This window comes from Carassius auratus, linkage group LG28B (assembly GCF_003368295.1).
Source record: "Carassius auratus strain Wakin linkage group LG28B, ASM336829v1, whole genome shotgun sequence".
Lineage (NCBI taxonomy): Eukaryota > Metazoa > Chordata > Actinopteri > Cypriniformes > Cyprinidae > Carassius > Carassius auratus.
Window position 1 is genome coordinate 9,167,093 of NC_039293.1, and position 18,376 is coordinate 9,185,468.

Here is an 18,376-nt window from a genome sequence, read left to right on the forward strand (position 1 = left end):
ACATCTGCAAGACGGTCCTCATCATTGACCCACAGCTCCCTCGCTCACTGTGGCCAGTGGGTAAAGTGACCAGTGTCTTTCCTGGCCTCGACGGTAAAGTACGATCTGCTGAAGTGAATCTAGGAGACCGGGCGTACACCCGCCCTGTGGCTCGACTTATCCAGCTTCCAGAGTTGTCAGACTAACTAATCACTACCGGACGAATGGGTGCCTTTTCTTCTTCTGCAGATTACCTTCAGTAATCTGGGGGCGGCTGTAAAAAAGGCCCCCTCGTGGCCGCTAAGCATCAGACACTTTACTGTGACTCTCTCTCTCTCTCCTACGGGAAGATTACTCGCTTCACCTGGACTCTTAGCCAATCACAGGTTGACTCAGGATCGCTGCACGCTGGTAGGATTCTGTCCGAGACTTTTGCCAGTAGTGCACGCTAACTGCACGGACTTAAAACACGTTTTGATACAACTGCTTTATCCTGTGTGCGTCTTTACAAAACCACACACACACATCAATGTACATTTCAATCATGCAGTTGTAAATCCAATAAATACTTCCAATGAAGAAATCTTGCATGATTCTGACCGATCACCCGCTGTGAGCTCTACCTAACGATCCACAAACTATCAAAATCAAAGAAGCCAGTCCTCTTCTAAACACAAATATTATGGCTGTGCATGCATGTCTACTGTTAATAAAGCAATTTAGCTATTAATGTCACCATTTTCTTATGAATAATAAAATGCAGCAGCTAGAGTTCTTACTAGAATCAGGAAGTATGACCGGATTAGCCCAGTTCTGTAAACACTGCACTGGCTCCCTATCAAACATCGTATAGATATTCAAATCTTCAATTATATTAATCTGTTTCTTTCTTATTCTGAGGTCACTGCAGTCATCCGGATCCAGTACGTATCCAGACCAGATGGTGGATCAGCACCTAGAGAGGACCTCTACATCCCTGAAAGACAGCAGAGACCGGGACAACTAGAGCCCCAGATACAGATCCCCTGTTAAGACTTTGTTTTTTCTCCATTCTGTCACTGATGGAGTTTTGGTTCCTTGTCGCCTCTGGGTTGCTTCGTTGTGGTCACTTAATTTACAGCGATATCATTGACATGATTGCAAATGATTCAACAGATACTATTTAAACTGAACCGAGCTGAAGGATGACATCACTGAATTCAATGATAAACTGCCTTTTAACTAAAAACTGAGTGTTTAATAATGTTCTTCTGCATTATTGACTGACACACTATTTTCCTATTTAATATTGTAACGTTGCTTTGCTTTGATCTGTATTATTAAAAGCACTATATAAATAAAGGAGGCTTGACTTGACCATGTTGGAAGAGGAAAATGAGGAGAGATGCACATCCATCCTGGGTTTTACGGTGATTGGTGCAAGATGCTGGAGAAGTAACTCCGTATACCTCATCAGTTCTGATCTAAGAGTCTTGAAAATACCTCCGGATTGTTGTTAGTGATTCTAATTGATAATTTTGTCTGCTTGCCTACTGGATATGTTTTATACTGTTTACATTGTAAAGCACTGACTTTGACAACATACCAACCCAGTTACAAATTTAACAGCTACTTTATAATATATATATATATATGTAGTATTCTTGAAATACTACAAATATAACCGCAAAATATGATTTAAAAAAAAAGGTCTCTGAGACTTCTCTCTTTTCAGTCATTTGTGTGTATAGCCTATAATAAATATACAACATACACCTAGTAAGTGCCACTCTCATATATAAATAAATATAAATGTGTTTGTGTGCATATATTTAATTATTTCACACAAATAATGATACATGCATTCATGCATAAACATTCAGCTGGAAATTAGCGTTTAGCAAAATTATCTTTTTTCTTTGTTTATATTTGATCAACATTTTAAATCAAATAATATATAATACTGACCTTTATACTTATTTAAAAAAGTATTAAAAATAATCATAAATGTATATAATTATTTATTTGTCTTGTTGCAGCCGGCAGCCTCCTCCAATTTCCCGGTTTTAGCTTTTACTGTCTATGGTTTTAGCGACAGCTGCCATCCGGTTTTATCGGCAGCCACTTCCTGCTGCCAGTGACAACCACTTCCTGCTGACAGCTGCCGATTTTTCGCCCAGCACGCATAATTTAAATATAATTTGCAATTAATCATAAAATGGTTTACAGTGAATTCTAGTTATTTAATTATTTTTTGGAAAGTGCCTGCAGTCCATATTGATATGTCCATGGCTGGTCCATGCTCAAAAAATGCTCTGGGCATTGCATTTTTTATTTAATTAAAATATAATTGTCCTGTAAAAATCTATTGCTGCCCATCAAATTGATTTGAAAAATGAGACCATCTCCACAACAACCAATCATAAATATTTTAGTCAAAGATCAGATCGAAAGGCCACTTAAATAAAATAAAAACAAAAAAAGAATACTGAATACTTGTCTACAAACAGAGTAATTTCAGCATTTGGATTGGCTATAGCTTTGTGGAGGGCGGAGTTATTATCTACAGATTGTTTCAGAAGGTGAAAGTGAAACTGAAGCAGAATGTTCACCTTTCGATTTCTACCAACTCGAACTGAGACAGGATGTTCTTCTTTCGATCTTTACAAACTCCATTTTAAAATTTTGTTGATATTATATGGTCCCATCAATTGATTATTTAGACAGTTTTGTGAACGTGGTCAGTGTTCAGTTAAAGGTAAGTTATGAACCAACCAGAAAACACATTTACTTGAACAAGTGTGTCTAGCATGAATGTGACTTGAGATGCGTTTAATCGGTTAGTTAGGCCTTTAAGTGATAGCTATTAAACTATACAAATCGTTTATAAATTAAAAACCCAAATGATTGTATATATGTATGTAAATATTGCATTTGACACATATTTGTAGGCTAAAAGTGATGTATTGAGAGGCAAAGCACATGTACGTTAACACAACAATCTTTATTTGTCTGTTTACTATGTTTTATTTTCATATTTTTCATTTTAGCATTCGTGTTCCTCAGAAATGAAGTTGTTTTGTTTGATTCTGCTGATTATTAATGGAATTACAGTTTCAAGATCAGGTAATTTTTCACTCGAATGTTAAGAGCTGAAGTGTGTGATCATGTCTATTCATTGTCTAGGTGAGCTACAGTTTATTTATAATTATAGTTTATATGATAATGACAATCTCACTGTAAATTATGCCATTTACATAACTACTGGCTAATCGAATGAAAATGTATTTTTTGAGTGGTCAGGTATATGGTGTTGACATGGAGAGTGGTCATTATTCAGAAATATTGACAAATTAAAATCAAATGTACAAGGAACCTACGCTAAGGATTTTTTCCACTGTCAAAATTTTCACTGGCCCTGACACAAAAAATAAAATCTTTGCTGTTATCATGGTTTTTGATTTGTTATCTTGTATTATAATAAATAAGCTTATATAATGACCTTTGTATGTTAGATCCCGATTAAATGTTACAATTTTCTATTTCAATTTCAATACCACAGCAAAAATCACTAGCCAAAAATAGACATAAATATAAAGTTTCAACATTATTAAAGACAAGTGACAGACACTAAATAAGAACAAATTAATACATTACAAGTAATAGCACATTTAAATGTAGGCCTTTAGCACAAAAACTATTCTTTGGGTTTTTATGTTTGTAGATATTCAGGTACAGAAATTGAAAAATCCCATACAAAAATAACATTTGCATGTTCTTCAATCTGTTTTGCATCTTGATTTGTCATAACCATTTTAAAAAATTAGAGGCAACCACTGCATTTTAATCATGAATTGATATAAAAGTGCAATGTTTTATTTGATCACTCAGTAATATAATATAGCAGTAATATAGCGTTTTCTTGGTTACTGATGTAAACACAGCAGTGCTTATGGAACAGTAATATGGCGTTTCCTTGGAAAATGAAATCATATGGAGACAAAATTAAAAGTAAATGCCTTTTCTGAAAACAGTCAGCTCCATTCCCCTCAGAAACACAGTCATATAAATATTTGGGTTTTCTTCCTTTATTTTGCGTATCCTGAACAGTGATCTTGCTCTGACTGCTACAGTATTTTCTCTTATTTGTGTCCTTCTTCAGCATCTCTGGCCTCTATTCATGTACATTTACAGACTAAGTATAATAATAACAAAATTTTCCATACAAATGGCCATTGGGAAAATGTTTGCAGGACAGTTTGTGTGCAAGCACGGATCAGAAAACTGAAATTAAACAAAAAATGTCCAGTGCATCTGTACTCCATTGTATAAAAGAAATATAGATTAATCATTGTTAAAACTGCAAAGTTACTTGCCAAGAGGGGTATTTTGACATAGTTTTGTATGTATTTGCCCATTCAGGTGGCTCGCATGTGTCAGAGATGCAGCTGTGTGCAGGCGCTGTTCACACAGAACACAACTAATTGTGGAACTACCCACTTTTCGGCATTTTCAAACCGCTGGAACTGGATGCGATTTTAGTACTGGACTGCCTTTTTCGAGAAACAAATTAGCTCCTATATCGGAGCAGGTCTAGCCTAGTCTCGCATAGTCAAGACCTTCAGACTGCGGCTGAAGATCTGGAATCTATGGCAGCTTTCATTGGCTAAGGCACACCTATAAGGACGTTTGACCGACATGTAAAACAACCAATCACAGTTTGTTTTGTCCAGCGTCACGATTTGGGGCGCCATAATAGAGCGTCACAATTTCTGCATTGACATTTGGGGTATAAGCCATAAAAACGTAACCATACATGGTAGACTTAAAACCAGCTACGGCTGTACTAAGTGATAGTATATGCTCATATAAATGCCAAAGGTTAATGGGGCACTAACCTTGTTTTGATATAAATGCCTTTTATTCTCGATGTCTTGGCTAAGTACTTCATTACCCACAATCCTGAACAATCCCACAATCCCACAGTGATGCATCTGATTAGTGGAGCTCGTGTAAACGTCTGGTTAAACCCCGCAAAGGTCCGTGAAGACTGAAGATCATTAATAAAAAAATAAAATAAAATAAAAACCTGTGTTGTGTTTTTGCACGGTAGACTTATCAGTGCAATCATGATCTCCTTGGCTGCCATGAGAGTTTTGCAGGGAGGTTGGTTGGTAACGTTAGTTAGCATTATCGTCAACTTTAGCTAGGCTACTGTAGCCTTCATATGGTATGAGTCATATCAAGCATTTTATGATGCCACTGTCAAATCAATATTTAGCCTAGACATACCTTTTTGTGCATTTACTGAACATTTGTGTAATGGAAACGATATGTGTTGATGACTGAGCGGTGATTGCAGTCAGGTACAAAGCACTGCACCATGTTGCTGACGTTATCGTTAACCACTTTCACACACGCACACAATATAAAATACACGATACATATATAAAACACTATTTATTTACACAATGAATACTGAAAGAACTGCTATTACTGCACATTCACTATATAAAATAACATTCACTGGAGGAAAATGTTCGCGAGGTCGGCCGTCATCAGTAGTCGCTCAAAGGGCTCGTTCTCGGTTGTGGCTGGTGGTTTATGGGATGAGTAGCTCCTGCTCTCAAAATAATGTACACAGTCTTGTACCTTTGACTTTTTTGGATTTTCTCTTAATATTTTCACTAGAAATGATTAGTTATATGCTTATGAGTTCAGCCGTAGCGGGTTATCCTCACACATGCTCTAAAACTCTTTAGATAAGGATTTTTCCGTAAGTCAATGGGAGAAATGAATGGGAAATTTACTTCCGGCATCAAAGCTCTCTCGGGCTGTGGGCGGGACTGTGATGCTCTATAACAGAACGGTGTGCAAAAATCTCTTACATATTTTAAAGATTCTATGCAGCAAACATTAAATATTTGAGATACTTTTAAATATCCAGCGTTTAGATGATCATGATGTACAGATGTAAACACGATGGCTTTCTTCAATCTTGAGGGGGTCTGGTGCCACAGCATTTTTGTTTCCAGGCAGAACGTTAAAGAACGTGAAACACACGTCTCCCGGAAATCCTGTAGAATTCAACCAATCTAATGAAGACTTTGACACTTCTGAAGAGTTTTCTCTTTTGTGTCCTAAATGCATCAGATGTTTAGCCAACGGTCCGTGGGTGTGACGTCTGAGGCTAAGACTAGCAGCAAAACTCGTACTAACCATGACGTAAGTATACATTGATTGGCCAGATGCGTTCGATAACGCCTCCACCCGCCATGATTTAAAACACTGTGTAACATACTGTAAACATTGTGTCAACTTATTTTACAAGTATGATAAACAGCGATAAATGTACGGATGCTGGAGTGCAGGCACTTGTAGCAAATGTAGCACTGCCAGTTATCTTTGGTGATTCTCAGTCCTCCTTTCCGTTCTTTCTATTGCTTTATGTATACGTCGGCATTCAATATCCATTATTGTGAAACCCGCGAGATGCAACAAAAACACCGCTTCAATCCAGGCGGCAAGGAAGTCGACCGGAAGTTGAAGTCGGCTGCCAGCTGCCATCTTGTAGCAGAACTTCACTTGTGTTAGCATTCCCATTGACTCCCATTCATTTTGGCGTCACTTTGACAGCGAATAACTTTACATCTGAGGCGTTTAAAGACTCCGTTTGTCCATTATTTATTTCTAAAGATACACAACAATATATAAAGGGCTCCATTACCTTCTATGTTACATTATGGCCCCATAGAAACAGTTTTTGTAAAAAATAGGCTAACGATTGTGTCATAACCACTCGTCTCTCTGTCGCATTACCGTACAGACAGGAGGAGAAGCTCGCAGGCAATTAACTTAATATGGCGTACTGGCGTTACATTTTAAAATACTATACAAAATAATTAATCAGAATACTTACTCCTGCTCACTCACGCCAAAGAACTCCCCGCTCAAGCTCGCCGTCTCTGCAAGATTAACGATGGCAGTTTTCACGCGCAGCTACTAGAAGATTTACATCTGTCAGACAGGTTGCTGACGTCGTCAAGCTTCGTTTGAGTCTGCGCGTCAGAAACGGAAGTGCTAAAAATAGCTAAAAACGGGCTTCACTTGTCTCAATTGAGTTCCAATGGGGTCGCTGTGTCCATTTCTTTTACTGTCTATGCTTCGATCACAGCGTCCTCCATCCTCCAATTTTAACGTTGTTTTTCTTACGCTTCACACTGTCGACCGGCTTATGTCACTTCCTAGTAACACTGTAACACAGCAACCCTTTAAACGGTACTGGGAACTAGTTTGTGCAAAACTGTATCAGTACTTTATTACTGTACATTTAGTTCTGGAAATAAAGCAGTGCGAAAGGCCCTATTTTCGAGCCCTGGAACCATTTAATCATATTTAAGTATTGCAAACAGGCTGTGTTTTGAAGCAGAGATTAAATAGATCATCATAATGTGGTGGATAAAGGCTCAGATCAAATGTGATGTGCGAGGAGAAGGACCAGGGCTGGCCCAGTGTCACGGTTCATGAACTCGCTGTCTCTTTCTCTTGTCTGTGTTTGTGTTGATGTGGGTGGAGCCGCTGCTGATCACTGGGCTAATCAGCTCTGCAATCAGGGCTAATAAGTACTCCAGCTGCAGAGGATCTGCGCTGACTATGATAGTCTCTCTGTTTTCACCTTGTCTCTTGTCAGTTCATTGTTTGGATGTTCCTGTCTGTCCAGTTTCCTTGCTGCCTGTTCGTTTGTTCCTGCACGTCTGCCTTCATGTCATCTTCGTCTCTTGGGTTATCACCGCCGTCTACTTCCGCATTGTCATTTGTCTTCACTCACCTCACGGGATTGTCACGCCAGACTAGGCTGTACAACAGCGTCCCTGTGTCACTGAGTGTTGTCTTCCCTGGACTTTGTTTGCATCATCATCATCATCCCTGTTCCACATTTATTAATAAACTCTCTTTACTTGCATTTAAATCCATCTCATCATTTCATCACATACAGGCTCTGTTGGTGCTTTAGGCGGGATATTAGCTTACCCATACCTTTCATTTTCAACATCTTTTTGTGTAAACTACTTGACTGCAGTGTACGAGCATAAGTGAGCTGCCTGGAATTACGTTTACCGTGCGTTTCCCAGAAAATAATTGCACATCCTTAGAACGTTCTCAGTCAATCAGATTCAAGCATTCAACGGCCCCATAGTATAAGCATAATTAATGTGTTATGATGATGTATTAAAATTACGTCACGAAGCAGAAAGTGTTTAAATTAGTCCAATATGACATGTTGTCAAATCTTATGATTTTTCGTTGATGTCAATTTTATGATATTCCCTTTTGAAGTTTAACAATTCAGCTGAAAGTAGGTTCGCTTTTAATTACACCTGCTTTCTTTCTCTTGTAACAGAGCAGTATGAAGTAGTTGGTCCTTCAGATCCTGTTCTTGCTGTAGCTGGTGAAGATGTGATTCTGTCCTGTTCAGTCAAACCTCTCATGAGTGTTGTGGACATGAGAGTGGAGTGGTCTAGACCTGATCTGAGAGGTTCAGTAGTGCATCTCTATGAGGAACATGAAGACAAAAACACAGACCAGAGTCAGTACAGAGGGAGAACAAAACTGAATCTTCAAGAACTACAGAGAGGAAATGCATCACTCAAACTTTCATCTGTCCAAGTCTCTGATGAAGGACGTTATATGTGTTTTATTCAGTCCAAATTCTGGTTTGATGACACCACTGTTGATGTTAAAGTTGAAGGTGAAACCAGTGAAAGCTATCATTTAATGAATTTAGTAATGATTTTCATGTTGTGTTTGTTGAGATATGTTTTGTATGTTGATATATATATATATATATATATATATATACACACATATATATATATATATATATATATATATATATATATATATATATATATATGTATATATATATATATATATGTATATATGTATATATATATATGTATATATGTATATATATATATATATATACATAATAGACACAAAAAGTTTATTTACTAAATGTTCTTCTTGTTTACTAGCTGTAGGAAGTCCTCCAGTGATCACTGTTGATGGGTTTGATGATTCAGGAGGGCTTCGTCTACAATGTGAATCTGAAGGTTGGTATCCTGAACCTGTTCTTGAGTGGCTGGACAGTGAAGGAGTCCGTTTGAGTTCAGAAACAACAGATACACACAGAGGAACAGACAGATTCAGTGTGAAACACACCATCACTGTACATCACAGAGACGACAAGATTCACTGCAGAGTCAAACTAAGACATCACATGCTGGAGACACTGATAATTGGCTCAAGTAAGTACTAGGTTTGATTGTTCATTTTATTTTTCTCATATTTGAATATATAATTTTTAATAATGTGCTTGTGAGTTGAATAAGGTGTGTTTAATTAAGCATAAAATGTGCAGTATCAAAGGGTCACCTTTTCATAGTTAGTATTTTTAATCAAACAGTAACACGGTTTTACTAGACACAATGTGATCAAGTCACTTTTTTGTTTTACAGGTAATATGTTTAATTCTTGGAAGACTCCAGTCAACCTGATTTCAGTTATAGTTGTGGTCATTGTGATTGCTGGAATTGCTGGATTACTGATCGCTGTGTTTTTTCATAAAAATAGGGGTAAGATTCATCCGTCAGGATTACGGTTGGGTATCGTTTGAATTTTCTCAATTCCGATTCAGATTGTGCTTATCGATTCCCAGTTTTGATTCCAATGTCATAAAAAGTCAAACATTTAGATATCAAACATATTTATTCTGTCTCTTTTTGTAAAACATTTAATTGCTGCTGAATACCATGAAAAAAAATCAGCCGGGTACATAAAAACTGGACTCGATGAAGAGCTGATTGTGACTCGGATTTGATTAGGAGTGCGATGCCTTCTGGATAAATTTAGACATTTTTCTTATTAATGGAGGTTGTAGTTCTCTCACAATTCTGAAGAAAAAATATTAGACAACTTAACAAAATCTCATGGAATTTATGAATGAATGATTCAATTAACCCTTTCACACATACAAACTTTACTGGAAAATTCTCTGTAAATTGTCGTAAAGAGATAATATGTGAACTGGCACTTTTAAAAAAAATACCTGTAAATACATTCTGACAATTGACAGAATTCTTGTTTGCGTGAATGCAGTGTGAAGATTACAAGTATGAGTATGTACGAGTTCAGAACGTACTGGCGTAGACGTCTACTCCGGGCCAATCATAACATTCTGACACAGACGACGCATTTACTCCTTCTGTGTTTGAAGTCGTGTGATACGATGTCTCTGGGCCAAAAGAAGCTGCATGAATATGAATCTTTGACACAAAAATGAAAACTTCGACGAAATCACTAATTTACTCCTCCATGTTAACAAACACAACACCGGGATGCGCAGTCATTTGGAGGTTATTTCTATTTTAATTCATCTGTTTAAATTCATGACAGAATTTACTGTTAATTTGAAAATGATGTGTGAATGGTGATTTACCAGAGAAGAGATTGACACTATTGCCTGTGTGAACAGCGCAATTTTTAATTGACCGGTTGTTCCAGTAATTTTAAGGCAATTTACCGGTATTACTGTGTGAAAGGTGCTAATGACTCACTCATTACTGGATGAATCAGTGTTTTTGAATGAATCTCTTGAATGAATGATTTAAAGACAAATACATTTTTAACAGCCCCTTTTTACCACCTAAAAAAAGATGTCCACATAGGAATTGAAACACAATTTAAGTAAAACACAATTTAAGATATTTTGCATGAAAACTGGGAGGCTTGAGACTGTCCCATTGACTGTCAAGGTCCAGAAAAGTATGGAAGACATTGTCAGAATAGTACATCTGTATTTACGCTTTGATTTGAAAGAAAACAACGCGTCCTTGTGGCACGGCTGACACAGAAGACCATAGGCAGTTTGAGTGATGTGGAGAGACAGAGGAGACTGTTGACAAAGGAAGTATTGAATAAAGTTGTTATTTTTGTTATCTTCACTTACAAACAGTATTCTAGTTGCTTTATAATGTTACAGTTGAACCACTGACGGCAAATAGACTATTCTGATGACATCTTTCATACTTTTCTGGGATTTGACAGTGTATATTCTACTTGGCAGTTTATGGATGGTTACAAGCCTCCCGTTTTCATCCAAAATATCTTAAATTGTGTTCCAAAGACGAACAAAGCTTTTATGGGTTTGGAACGACATGGGGGTAGGTGATTAATGACAAAATTTTCATTTTGTGGTGGAGTTAGAGTTATAGTGAAGTTCTGGGATTAGAACTGATTTTCAATTCCCATCCGTAGTCAGGGTTTTGTTTTGTTTTCTGTGCTGCATTCCCCTTCACTTTTTGACACACACTCTCAAACTTCTCTAAACACTTTCTCTCAGGGGAATCCCTGCTGCCATTTTGAAGTGTGTTCCACTTCGTAAAATGGATGAGGAAAATTTATATGGACAGACCCACACCCCTCAATTTTGACTGAGGATGTAAGTTACTTCATATGTAGTCTACTGGCTGCTCCATAGTCCACGATGCAACATGATTGTGACATCACAGCAGGTCATATTTAATTTATCCCTACCTCAAATGTCTCTATGAAATGTGTGTGTACAGGGTGCGATTTGCCGGGGGGGGGGGGGGATTTCCCCTTTCTGGTCAATGTATCCCTGCCTCTGCTTAATTATTTTTATTCCCGGTGGGGATAAATTTACCCCCCCCCCCCCTCAAAGTGATCAGTGCTACTACACTAGTGGCGAGACGGATCACAAAACTTATCACGGATCCGTGGTTTGATTAAAGTCAATTTTATTTTAAAATGCGCTATTTTGGCTGGCTCTCTGTATTCACCACTCTGCAGACTTGCTCAATGTCCTGCCAACGGCGTTATCTGCGAGACGGTTAAAGCCGGTCCGCTGGGCAGTGGAGTTGCCAACTTGGCCACTTTGTCGCTAGATTTAGCAACTTTTTTTTTCAAAAAAAGCGACGCGCAACAAATCTAGCGACTTTTTGGACAATCATGTTTCAGTCTCTGAGACTCTCTGGTGCTGCCGCGCGAGGTCTCTCGTCTCTTTCCCAGTGCGAGCCTCTCTCTCTGTATCTGCTGTGTTCAGCGAGGGCAGAGAGGAACAGCACTTTCAGGTAAAAAAAAAAAAATATATATATACAGTCTTGTTCAAAATAATAGCAGTACAATGTGACTAACCAGAATAATCAAGGTTTTTAGTATATTTTTTATTGCTACGTGGCAAACAAGTTACCAGTAGGTTCAGTAGATTCTCAGAAAACAAACAAGACCCAGCATTCATGATATGCACGCTCTTAAGGCTGTGCAATTGGGCAATTAGTTGAAAGGGGTGTGTTCAAAAAAATAGCAGTGTCTACCTTTGACTGTACAAACTCAAAACTATTTTGTACAAACATTTTTTTTTCTGGGATTTAGCAATCCTGTGAATCACTAAACTAATATTTAGTTGTATGACCACAGTTTTTTAAAACTGCTTGACATCTGTGTGGCATGGAGTCAACCAACTTGTGGCACCTCTCAGCTGTTATTCCACTCCATGATTCTTTAACAACATTCCACAATTCATTCACATTTCTTGGTTTTGCTTCAGAAACAGCATTTTTGATATCACCCCACAAGTTCTCAATTGGATTAAGGTCTGGAGATTGGGCTGGCCACTCCATAACATTAATTTTGTTGGTTTGGAACCAAGACTTTGCCCGTTTACTAGTGTGTTTTGGGTCATTGTCTTGTTGAAACAACCATTTCAAGGGCATGTCCTCTTCAGCATAGGGCAACATGACCTCTTCAAGTATTTTAACATATGCAAACTGATCCATGATCCCTGGTATGCGATAAATAGGCCCAACACCATAGTAGGAGAAACATGCCCATATCATGATGCTTGCACCTCCATGCTTCACTGTCTTCACGGTGTACTGTGGCTTGAATTCAGAGTTTGGGGGTCGTCTCACAAACTGCCTGTGGCCCTTGGACCCAAAAAGAACAATTTTACTCTCATCAGTCCACAAAATGTTCCTCCATTTCTCTTTAGGCCAGTTGATGTGTTCTTTGGCAAACTGTAACCTCTTCTGCACATGCCTTTTTTTTAACAGAGGGACTTTGCGGGGGATTCTTGAAAATAGATTAGCTTCACACAGACATCTTCTAACTGTCACAGTACTTACAGGTAACTCCAGACTGTCTTTGATCATCCTGGAGGTGATCATTGGCTGAGCCTTTGCCATTCTGGTTATTCTTCTATCCATTTTGATGGTTGTCTTCCGTTTTCTTCCACGTCTCTCTGGTTTTGCTCTCCATTTTAAGGCATTGGAGATCATTTTAGCTGAACAGCCTATCATTTTTTGCACCTCTTTATAGGTTTTCCCCTCTCTAATCAACTTTTTAATCAAAGTACGCTGTTCTTCTGAACAATGTCTTGAACGACCCATTTTCCTCAGCTTTCAAATGCATGTTCAACAAGTGTTGGCTTCATCCTTAAATAGGGGCCACCTGATTCACACCTGTTTTTTCACAAAATTGATGACCTCAGTGATTGAATGCCACACTGCTATTTTTTTGAACACACCCCTTTCAACTAATTCAACTAATTGCCCAATTGCACAGCCTTAAGAGCGTGCATATCATGAATGCTGGGTCTCATTTGTTTTCTGAGAATCTACTGAACCTACTGGTAACTTGTTTGCCACGTAGCAATAAAAAAATACACGAAAAACCTTGATTATTCTGGTTAGTCACATTGTACTGCTATTATTTTGAACAAGACTGTATATATATATATATATATATATATATATATATATATATATATATATATATATATATATATATATATATATATATATATTGCATCTAACTCTATTTTACAAGCAAGTATAGCCGACATCAGTCACAACACAATCTGATTTTATCGTATGTGTATTTGATTTCATTAGTGCAGATTAATGTTTGAGAGCTGGTTATGTAGTCTTATGTAGTCAACAGAAACATTAAAATATAGTAATAAAAACAGTTTTATTAAGGATTGAATTAAATGTCTAAATTAAATTGCAGTATGTGAGCATAGGGAGGCAATACAATATGACGCACTTGCATCATAAATATGCTAAATCTAGTTCATGTTCTCATTATTTATTTTGAATTAAAATGTTAAACAAATTTTAAATGACGTACATCTGAGTCAATGAGACAGAGTGAAGTTAGCAAGAAAAGGGCATAAAAATGAACTGGAACACAGCCATTGTGTTGTCAGTGTCCCTTTCATGTGACCCAATTTTCCCTGTGTGTCTGAGTTTTGAATTAAAGACTGTTCTTTGGATTATTCATCTTTGTGCACTACTTACATTACAACTACTCATGACATCATCTGTTTTCTCATAATTAATACATGAAATGTAAATACATTATATTTTAATATGTTTATTATAAATGTGCTTATAAAGTTTTCCATTGTGACAACTTACCCCCTACAACACTTTATTTGCAGTAATGACTTAAGTTTTGTACAGACAAAAATAAATAAATAAATAAATGTGTGACAACCTGTCCCAGTCTGCCCTCTAAAGATAAAATTTCATGTTACAGGTGCCAGGCAAAATGTACCTTAAAATATATATTAATAAATATAATTACATATATATATGCGCATAATCTTGCAACCTAAACTTGAGATTTATCTAAATTTATGGTCTTTTATAGTTCAAGAAACAACATTATTTCTTTCATAATGTGTTTTTCTCTCTTCTGTTTATTTAGAACTTTCAAGAGACTTTCATTTTTTACAGAGTCAGAAGAGCCATATACAAGATGGTAAATGTTTATTATTTACATTATTAATTTGTATTTACAATATATTTTTTATCTACAAAATATTACATTTGTTTGTTTATCTTACAGAAATTAATTTCTAGCTGAATATGTGGTGTCTAAAATTATTAATATAAAATAAATCTTTTATGACCCCATGCTTTCATATTTGTGTTTAGTGATCACGTATTTAAGAAAACATAAAGGTAAGTAAAAAGTGTCATTTAATAATTTTTCTCTAAAATTCATCTCTGAGCTCATGTAATTTCAGATATTACAGAAACAGTAAAACATTTTTAAAGCATACATATTTTAAGTATAACAATTTCAAATGTAAGAGATTTATAACTTATGTCACCTTTATCTAAAGATTGAGTATGTGATCTGCTAATTTATTTTTTAGTGAATGTGATTCTGGATGCTGATACGGCTCATCCACATCTCATCATGTCCAGTGATGGGAAACAGCTGAGATATGAAGAGATACGACTGGAAAGAGTGGATTGGGAAGAGGAACAAAATGACAAGTTTGATAAATATCTTACTGTCCTTGGGAAGGAGGGGTTTTATACAGGGTGTTTTTACTACGAGGTGCAAGTGAAGGGACAAACTGTGTGGGATTTAGGAGTGGCCAGAGAATCCACTAAGAAAAAAGGGTCCATCGATATGAATATTCTCAGTGGATACTGGACTACGGGTCTGAGATATGAAAAGTACTTGCATCTGTCTTATGACTCCTCAGAAGTACTTTTTTCTATGAAAACTAAGCCCCAGAGGGTTGGTGTGTTTGTGGATTATGAGAAGGGTCAGGTTTCCTTTTATGATGTGGACTCCAGCTCTCATATCTACTCTTACGCTGATCAGTCTTTTAATGAGAAAATATATCCCTTTCTTAGTTTAGGGTATAAGAGTAATGATAACTCTACAGCACTGGTTATCTGTGATGATTACTGATCAGTGAAATAATTTACATGAACAATTGAAAAAAAGTGTAACAGCAATTAAAACTAAATATTGTTTATAGTACCAGTCACAAATTTGGATAAACAAAGGTATTTTAATGGTTTACATAATATATAAAAAAAATATTTGTCTTGCTGTACTGTATGTATGTGTAATGTGCATTTGTATCTATTTTTTCTGTCTAAAAGTGGCAAAAAATAAATAACAAATAAAGCAAAAACAAACAAGCAATCAGAAATCATAGAGGTATCCTAGATTTGTCCCTTTTATTTTAAAATGCAACAGCTGCCACGGCACTTTTTTTCAACGTTTTGAGATGTCTGGAATTTTGTTATTCCGTATTTAGTGGAATATGGTGGATTATTATTTTTTTACTGTTGTACTGCCAAGCCCCTGAAATACTGAAATTAAGTTGTTCCAATTAATTTACATAATTTAATAACATAACTGAGTGGTAGACCTGGGACCAATTAATTTGATCTATGTTAGTAAAAGTAGCAATGTTAAGTGTCACTTATCTAGCATGTAAATATAAAACAATATAAAAGATATTTGTTCCAAAAATACATCTTCCGGTTTGTCTCAAGTTTTGGAAAGTTTTTTTCGAGTATGGGTCTGTGTGACGTTAGATGGAGCGGAATTTCCTTATATGTAGGGGTGCTCCGATCACGATCGGCCGATCATTATGCGCATCTCGTTAGTAAAGCCGGTTATCTAATCGGCCTTTAATTCCATCAGGTGCTTGATTTCACATAGAGCAGCTGTTACTACAGAGCCATTGTTAATAGAGAAGATGCGCAAATCCACTTCATTTTCAGCGTTTTTTGGCGCATCTTCTCAGTTAACAACGGCTCTGTGTAGTAACAGCTGCTCTATGTGAAATCACGCACCTGATGGAATTAACCGCTGATTAGAGAACCGGCTTTACTGACGAGATGCGCATTAACGATCGGCCGATCGTGATCGGAGCACCCCTACTTATATGGGTCCTAAGGGCACTTCTCCCGGAAGAGCGCGGGCTCCCGTATAGCATAGCACAGCAGACACATTCACTGATCAGAGCGAGAGCGTCGCGAAATGTCACAAAAGAAGTGTGTTTTTGGTTGCCAGGGCAAGACAACCCTGTACAGATTACCAAAAGAGAAACAGCATTAAGGGACCAGTGGATGGAGTTTATTTTTACAGAGCATCAACGGAGTTGTGCAAGTGTTTGTGTTTGTTCCCTGCATTTCGAAGATGCTTGTTTTACAAACAAGGCCCAGTTTGATGACGGATTTGCACATCGTTTTTTTCTTTAACGATAATGCAGTCCCAACAAAAATGGGTCACGATCGTGTGTTGGAACCGCATGCGGTGAGTAAAACTGCTTCAAATATCTCTGTGCTGTTAACGTAGCTATCTGTGCATAAGCACATCAAGTAAATAACATGCAATGTTGTCATCAAACTGCACTTTCCACATGTACACCTTAAAAAAAAAAAAAAGACGACATAAGTGGAACTTGGTCATTTTCCAAAACCGCTAAGCTATAATATATATATATATATATGTGTGTGTGTATATATATGTATATATATGTATATGTGTGTGTGTATATGTATATATATGTATATGTGTTTCAGTACATACCACATAGAGACGTCGTTGCTGATCAGCCTCTGGATCTGATTCTGGATCATAAATATACGCTGAATCTGACTGTTAGCCATGGTTTGTTTTGGATGTTTTTTTCCTCACGGTAATGTCCATAGACAGTAAAAGAAATGGACAAAGCGACCCCATTGGGACCCAACTGAGACCATTGAAGCCCATTTTTAGCGTTTTTTAGCACTTCCGTTTCTGACGCGCAGACTCAAACGAAGCTTGACGACGTCAGCAACCTGTCTGACAGATGTAAATCTTCTAAGTGGCTGTGCGTGCAAACTGCCATCGTTAATCTTGCAGAGACGGCGAGCTTGAGCGGGGAGTTCTTTGGCGTGAGTGAGCAGGAGTAAGTATTCTGATTAATTATTTTGTATAGTATTTTAAAATGTAACGCCAGTATGCCATATTAAGTTAATTGCCTGCGAGCTTCTCCTCCTGTCTGAACGGTAATGCGACAGAGAGTCGAGTGGTTATGACGCAATCGTTAGCCTATTTTTTACAAAAACTGTTTCTATGGGGCCATAATGTAACATAGAAGGTAATGGAGCCCTTTATACATTGTCGTGTTTCTTTAGAAATAAATAATGGACAAACTGAGTCTTTAAACGCCTCAGATGTAAAGTTATTCGCTGTCAAAGTGACTCCAAAATGAATGGGAGTCAATGGGAATGCTAAAGCAAGTGAAGTTCTGCTACAAGATGGCAGCCCCCACCCGACTTCAACTTCCGGTCGACATCCTTGCCGCCTGATAATGTCACAGCTTCCAAACGCTCTCAACTCAAAAGCCTACTGGCGCTCGTGATTCTTTAGCTCCGCCCACACGTCATGCCTCCAGCCGGTCGTGTTTTTCCGGGAAAAATCGGTACAGACTATCTTTCTCTTATAAATATAATAAAACTAAAGACTTTTTGGAGTTATGAAAGATGCAGTACTACTCTATAGGTACTCAAGATTAACAGGATATTGA

The 18,376-nt window shown here is 37.2% G+C and overlaps 1 protein-coding gene across 1 annotated transcript; it reads left to right on the forward strand.

Annotated features, from left to right (window-relative positions):
* Positions 1–2,421: 2,421 nt before the first annotated feature.
* LOC113067593 (butyrophilin subfamily 1 member A1-like) lies at positions 2,422–15,997 on the forward strand. The gene is made up of 8 exons (XM_026239955.1): positions 2,422–2,716; positions 3,009–3,084; positions 8,360–8,707; positions 8,994–9,266; positions 9,477–9,593; positions 14,752–14,805; positions 14,982–15,008; positions 15,206–15,997. The coding sequence occupies exons 1-8, from the start codon at positions 2,657–2,659 to the stop codon at positions 15,754–15,756; spliced, it is 1,506 nt and encodes a 501-aa protein (XP_026095740.1). The 5' UTR covers positions 2,422–2,656; the 3' UTR covers positions 15,757–15,997.
* The last annotated feature ends 2,379 nt before the right edge of the window (positions 15,998–18,376 follow it).